General features: G+C 50.7%; 1 protein-coding gene across 2 annotated transcripts; it reads left to right on the forward strand.

Annotated features, from left to right (window-relative positions):
• Positions 1-109: 109 nt before the first annotated feature.
• On the forward strand, positions 110-5,352 carry ZNF408 (zinc finger protein 408). 2 transcript variants are annotated; one of them, XM_004387675.2, is made up of 5 exons: positions 110-416; positions 736-1,013; positions 2,306-2,367; positions 2,590-2,846; positions 3,637-5,352. In XM_004387675.2, exons 1-5 carry the CDS (start codon positions 368-370, stop codon positions 5,163-5,165), a joined length of 2,175 nt encoding a protein of 724 aa, XP_004387732.1. In that variant the 5' UTR covers positions 110-367; the 3' UTR covers positions 5,166-5,352. The 2 variants fall into 2 exon arrangements, with proteins under 2 accessions (XP_004387732.1, XP_023597568.1); XM_023741800.1 differs by having other exon boundaries at positions 110-1,013.
• Positions 5,353-7,015: the final 1,663 nt, after the last annotated feature.

Genomic DNA, 7,015 nt, shown 5'->3' on the forward strand with positions numbered 1-7,015 from the left:
CATTGCCGGTCCAGACAAGGCCTTTCCAGGAGCCCCGCCCACTTCCTGCAGATGCTCGCCTAAGTGCCTGCTTCGGACACTGCAGCATAACTGTCCGAGTCGTCTCTCCCAACCGGAGGTGGTTGAAAACATAGTTCCGCTTTCCCTGATACTCGAATCTGTAGTATATCTCCGGAATCTTACATTTGTATTGTCCTCGGACACAGTTTTGCTTCATAAGAACTCCCAAACTCCCTGTCCTGTGCATCAATGAGACCTGACTCTTGGGATTCTTTCTTGAGAGGAAATTTGGAAATGAATGACTGTTTCCGGGAGGAGTTGAGAAGACGACGACCACTTCCGGTGGAGTGAGGCCGACTGACCCGGGATGGAGGCGGCGGAGGAGCTACACTTGGAGGGAAAGAGATCGCAGCTCGGTGAGTGACCTGCAATGTCTGCTGCCTTCAGCCCTCGCCTGGAAGGAACTAACGTTCTCTGGTCAACTCTCATGCCTCGTCCCTGCTCCATTTGAGCCCTGGATCCTTCTCCGGCGCCCTCAAAGACGCTGGAGGCCTCTTAAGAGCCTCCGAAACCTCTCAGACCCTTTAAAGGCCCCTTTAGAGCCCCATAGATCCCTCAAACTCCTGATGCCTATCTGGACCTGCGGCTGGCTCCCGCACCTTTTCTTGCCCCACGCCCTCTTGGACTGTTCCTCACCGTTGGCCACTCCCTCACTGTTTTCCCGTCTGCCTGCAGCCCCCGAGCCGTGCCCAGGCCCAGACTCAGGATGGAGCCCTTCCGGAGAAGGCTGTGCTCAGGCCCTCAAGGACTTCTCGCCGGAGCCGGCCCGAGCCGTCCTCGCTCTAAAGAACCTCCCCCGGGGCTTGGCCCTTGGCCCCTCACTCGCCAAAGAGCAGCACTTGGGGATCTGGTGTGTCGGGGAGCCCCTGCAGCCTGGACTGCAGTGGGGGCCATTGGAAGAAAAGCCTGTCTCCGAGGAGAAGGGCGAGCAAGTGGACACCCGGCAGGAGGAGGTACTGAGGGATAGGGCGCCTACTCGCTGTGATGGAAAACTTGAGGACGTTCAGACATTTCTGGACAGCTCTCCAGGTTGTTGGAGAAGGCAGGGTATTTCCAGCAAGATAGAGGAGATGGTTTTGTTCCTTATCTCAAGGACGGTCTCTTCCCCTCATTTGCAATAGTTGAGGAATCGAGATGCAAAAAGTAGTTAAAAACTGGATTAGCATAGAGTTAGTGACAAAAGTCAAAGTTTTTTTAATTAAAAAGGCATGGGTCAAACCTTAGGAGGCAGTGAGTTTTTGTTAATGAGGGGGGAACAACTCAAAAGGAGAGTGAGTGTGATTGCACAACTAAAAGAATGTAATCAGTGTCACTGAACTGTACATGTAGAAACTGTTGAATTGGTGTATGTTTTGCTGCATATATTCTCAACAACAACAACAAAATAAATAAAACTTAGGAGGAAAAAAAGGCATGGGTCAAATACCAGCCTTGTCACCTTGCTAGTTAAATGACATGCCTCATTTAACTCATCTGTAGACTAAAGGAACATAATGGCTATCAAAATTATTTGGGAGACTAGTTAAGTTAAAGGAGTCCTGGTGGCTCAAACAGTTAAGTGGTTAAGTACTCGGCTGCAAACCAAAAGGTTGGCATATGGAATCCATCCAGCAGTTCTGTGGGGGAAAGACTTGGCAATCTGCTCCCATAAAGATTAAAAAACTCTGCCGTCGAGTTGATTCTGACTCACAGCGACCCTATAGGACAGAGTAGAATGCCCCATAGGGTTTCCAAGGAGTGACTGGTGCATACGAACTGCTGACCTTGTGGTTAGCAGCCAAACACTTAACCACTGTACCACCAGGGCTCCCCCATAAAGATTACAGCCCAGACAACCCTATGGGGCAGTTCTACTCTATCACTCAGGGTCACTGTGAGTCAGAATTGACTGCACAGCACCTAACAACAGATGAAATAATGCAATAAAATGTATCATTGTATAACAAGTACTAAAGAAAGTTGATGTTTTTCTTATTACTTTTTTGTTTAGTACTCATTGGAAGGCAGTAATGTGTTCAGTTTAATAATTCTCTGTACCCTTGGGAGGGAGATGAAGGCACAATTTCTGGTCTTTACTAATGAGGAATTGGACAACACAGTCCTGTAGAGGCAGGATCAGAGGCCACTGACCTTTCACAGGCTTCAGTTTGGATCTGTCCCAGGAGAGGTTCCATCCAGGATTTTCTTTTCCCCACTGTGGTCCCCTCAAACACATTTGAGAAGGACTTCTATTGGTTTATTTCAGGACCTGTCACTAGGCCCATGGCGAGACATTTGTGCCTGTGAGCAGAGTTCAGGCTGGACCAGGTAAGCTACAGGAGAGTATGTAGTGAAGATCGCTCCTTTGAGCTTTCTTTTGTGGCTTGAGGTAGGCCCTGAGGCAGGCCGTAATTCCCGACCCAATGAGTTTTTGTAGTGAGTATTCCAAAGGCTTTGGGTCGTTAAGGTTCAGACTGTCTGGGAGCTGAGGCTTTCAGGGAAGGCCAGTTGAAGATGATCTCTTGATCTAGCTGTTGCTCTGCTTTGCAGTTTGGTGCAGCAGGGCAGGCGGGAGAATGAGGGAAACGTGGCCCCGGTGCGAATCGGCAAGAGGCTTCACCTGCAGGTGTGCCGGGTCGTGCTGCCAGGCTTTGAGCTGCTACTGTGGCCCTGGCCTCCTGATGACCCAAGCCTCACCCAGCCCAGGCTAGAGAAAGAGGCAGCTGTGGCTGTGGTGACAGAAGTGGAGTCTGCTGCACAGCAGGAAGGGGCCTCTCCTGGGGAGGATGCAGCAGAACCCTGCACAGGTATGTGTCAAACACTGGCTCCCCAAATTATCACCAAAAAAACCTGTTGGTAAGACCAAGCTGAGTTTGTGGCTTAATGTGGTAAGAGAGAACACTGCAGAGTCTTAGAAGCTTTTCTGAGGGCAAAGGGCAAAGTTGGGGTATTTATTGAGATTTCAAAGTCTGCTTTAAGGTGGGTCTTTCAGTGTGGGATTGGGTATAGATCAGGACAGGCTTGGTGGACACAGCAAGGCTAGAATTTTCAGGCAAGGGGTTCAAAGAGTCTTGGGGTATAAACTGTCATTGGATGTTTTCTATTGATGAGTGATGGGTCTTTTGCTTGAAACAAACAGTAAGATTATTTGCAACTTTTATCTTCCTAAGCAAGAGATTCTGGAATGGTAAGATCATTTAATGAAGACAGTAAGCTGTGTAAACGTTTCCATTCTCTTATGTTTCTTCACTTGTTGAGGGAGTGTCCTTTATTTTACAGATGAGCTAAGGGGGTTGGATCTTGACTCACATTCTAAGTGGATGTCTCCAAAGGGAGAATGAGGGGACCTTTGGAATGGCCTTATTCTAGGGATGGCTGGGGCACCATGGTTTCCAGGGATGCTTCCCCAGAAGGCATCTGAGGCTGGACAGGAAGATAAAGAGTGTGGGTTATGCTTCAGGAAAGAGATTGGTGTCACTGCTACCACTGAGTTCAGGGCTGGGTAGAAGACATATGTTCCTGTCATCTATGGTAACACCACCATCACGTCCTGCTACCGAGCTCTACTAACCCCAGCACCCCACTCTTGCCTTGCAGATATCGGTCACCAGTGGCACACTAGCCTCCAGGCGGAGAGTACAGTGAGCCCTGGACTTAAGCCCCAAGCCCAGGACCACCTTTCCACGGGTAGCCAACCACTTGGCCCATTGCTTCATGACGGGAGCATGGACGAGGAGGACCCACCCCAGACACAGATGCCACGTAAACCTCAGAGCAGCGCAGCTATCCAGCAGGGCCCAGAGAGCAGTGAAACCAGTTCCTCATCTTCTTCCAGGGACCCCCAACTCCATGCCTACATGGCCAAGAAGCTCTGTAGCCCCAGTGATCAACCGCCACCCAGAGCAAAGACCTCAGAGCCCAAGGACCAGCAAGCTGAAGAGCCCCAGCACTCTAGCTTCCCTGCACCCTTGCGTAGCCCTCCTGCTCTGGCAGGCAGCTCCTCGAAACAGGGACGACGGTACCAGTGTGGGGAGTGTGGCAAGGCGTTCCTGCAGCTGTGCCACCTAAAGAAGCACGCGTTTGTGCACACAGGCCACAAGCCCTTCCTTTGCACCGAGTGTGGCAAGAGCTATAGCTCGGAGGAGAGCTTCAAAGCCCACATGCTGGGCCACCGCGGGGTACGCCCCTTCCCCTGCCCGCAGTGTGACAGGGCCTACGGCACCCGGCGAGACCTCAAAGAGCACCAGGTGGTACACTCTGGTGCCCGGCCCTTTGCTTGTGACCAGTGTGGCAAGGCCTTTGCCCGCCGGCCCTCCCTGAGGCTGCATCGCAAGACCCACCAGGTGCCAGCTGCCCCTGCCCCGTGCCCATGCCCTGTATGCGGACGGCCCCTGGCCAACCAGGGCTCCCTGCGGAACCACATGCGGCTCCACACAGGGGAGAAGCCCTTCTTGTGCCCACACTGTGGCCGGGCGTTCCGCCAGCGGGGCAACCTACGCGGGCACTTGCGGCTGCACACAGGAGAGCGCCCTTACCACTGCCCGCACTGCACGGATGCCTTCCCCCAGCTGCCTGAGCTGCGGCGCCACCTCATCTCCCACACCGGGGAGGCCCACCTGTGCCCTGTTTGTGGGAAGGCCCTCCGAGACCCACACACGCTGCGTGCTCACGAGCGCCTGCACTCGGGGGAGAGGCCCTTCGTGTGCCCCCAGTGTGGCCGTGCTTACACACTGGCTACCAAGCTGCGGCGTCACCTCAAATGCCACCTGGCAGACAAGCCCTACCGCTGCGCCACCTGTGGTATGGGCTACACCCTCCCCCAGAGCCTCAAGCGGCACCAGCTCAGTCACCAGCCTGAGGTGCCCTCCATCCCGCCCTCCGTGCCTCCTGCTGCTTCTGAATCTGCCATGGTGCTGCTGCAGGCTGAGCCTGAACTGCTGGACACGTCCAGTGAACGGGCAGCCTCCCCGGCCCAAGATGTCATTGAGGTCACAATTTCTGAGAGCCAGGACAAGTGCTTTGTGGTGCCAGAGGAGCCAGGCCCCACCCACAGCCTGCTACTCATCCATAAGGACATGGGCTTTAGTGCCTGGGCAGAAGTGGTAGAGATGGAGACTGGCACCTGACACCTCGTCTCCCCCTGACAGAGCTCTCTATAAAGATTTCTCTTTCTAGCTGCTGAGTGTTTGCGTCTTCTTTCTCTGTGGGTTGCCTGATAGGGACTAGAGTCAGCTATGAGAAGCAGGCCAACAACTTTACTTCCTGAGTCCCTGGGTGACACAAATGGTTAAGCACACAACTACTAACCAAAAAGTTGACAGTTCGAACCCACCCAGAGGTGCCTCGGAAGAAAGGCCTGGCAATTTGCTTCCTAAAAGTCACAGCCTTGAAAACCGTATAGAGCAGTTCTACTCTGCACACATGGGGTCGCCATGAGTCGGAATCAACTCAACAGCAACTGGCTTATAGGTAGAGGGCTGCCAGATTGCTTCCCAAAGCTATGAGGTAAAAGCTGCTGAATGAAAAATTTTTATTGACTTCCAGCAAAACTTGTTCTACCACCTTCCCTAGGAACGCCACAGGTGCTTGTTGTTTGTTTTTTTTTTTAACATTTTATTGTGGTTAGGGTGAAAGTTTACAGAGCAAAGTAGTTTTTCTCATTCAACAATTTATACACATTTTGTTTCGTGACATTAGTTGCACTCCCCTCAATGTGACAGCACCTTCCCCACTTCCTCCCTGGGTTCCCTGTTTCCATTTGCCTGTCTTTCCTGCCTTCTGAATTTTGTTTTTGGGCAAATGCTGCCCTTTTGATCTCATATGGTTGATTGTTCTGAGGAGCACAGGTATTATTGCTCACTATATATGCCTGTCTATTTGGCCGAAAGGTGATTTCCGGGAGTGGGTTCAGTTCCAGGTTTGAAGGGTGTCTAAGGGCCATAGTCTTGGGGGTTCCACCAGTCTCTATCAGACCAGTAAGTCTGGTCGTTTGTATGAATTTGAGTTTTGTTGTACATTTTTTATTCCCTTGCTCTAATTGGGACCTTCTATTGGGATCTTGGTCAGAGTGGTCAGTAGAGGTAGCCAGGCACCATCTAGTTCTTCTGATCTCAGGATGACGGAGTCTCTGGTTTATGTGGCCCTTTCTGTCTCTTGGGCTAATATTTTCCTTGTGTCATTGGTGTTCTTCATTCTCCTTTACTCCAGGTGGGTTGGGACCAATTGATGCATCTTAGCTGGCCACTTGCTAGCTTTTAAGACCCCAGATGCCACTCACCAAAGTGGGATGCAGAACATTTTCTTAATAAACTTTGTTATGCCAGTTGAGCTAGATGTCCCCTGAAAGCACGGTCCCCAGACTCCTGCCCCTGCTACTCTGTCCCTCGAAGTGTTTGATTGTATTCAGGAAACTTGTTAGCTTTGGTTTAGTCCAGTTGTGCTGACTTCCCCTATAGTGTGTGCTGTCCTTCCCATCACCTAAGATAGTTCTTGTCTACTATCTAGTTAGTGAATAACCCTCACCGCCACCCCCCACCCTTGTAACCATCAAAGAATGTTTTCTTCTGTGTTTAAACCTTTTCTTGAGTTCTTACAATAGTGGTCTTATATAATATTTGTCCTTTTGCAACTGACTAAATTCATTCAGCATAATGCCCTCCAGATTTCTCCATGTTATGTTTCATGGATTCATCGTTCTTCTTTATCGTTGTTAGTATTCCACTGTGTGAATGTACCATAATTTGTTTACCCATTTGTCCATTGATGGGCAACTAGGTTGTTTCCAACTTTTTGCTGTCATGAACTGTGCTGCAAAGAACATGGGTGTGCATATATCTATTCGTGTGATGGCTCTTATTTCTCTAGGATATATTCCAAGGATTGGGATTGCTGGATCGTATGGTACTTCTATTTCTAGCTTTTTAAGGAAGCACCAAATCGATTTCCAAAGTGGTTGTACCATTTTACATTCCCACCA

The sequence above is a fragment of the Trichechus manatus genome, unplaced genomic scaffold (assembly GCF_000243295.1).
Source record: "Trichechus manatus latirostris isolate Lorelei unplaced genomic scaffold, TriManLat1.0 scaffold00191, whole genome shotgun sequence".
In the NCBI taxonomy this organism is placed as follows: Eukaryota; Metazoa; Chordata; class Mammalia; order Sirenia; family Trichechidae; genus Trichechus; species Trichechus manatus.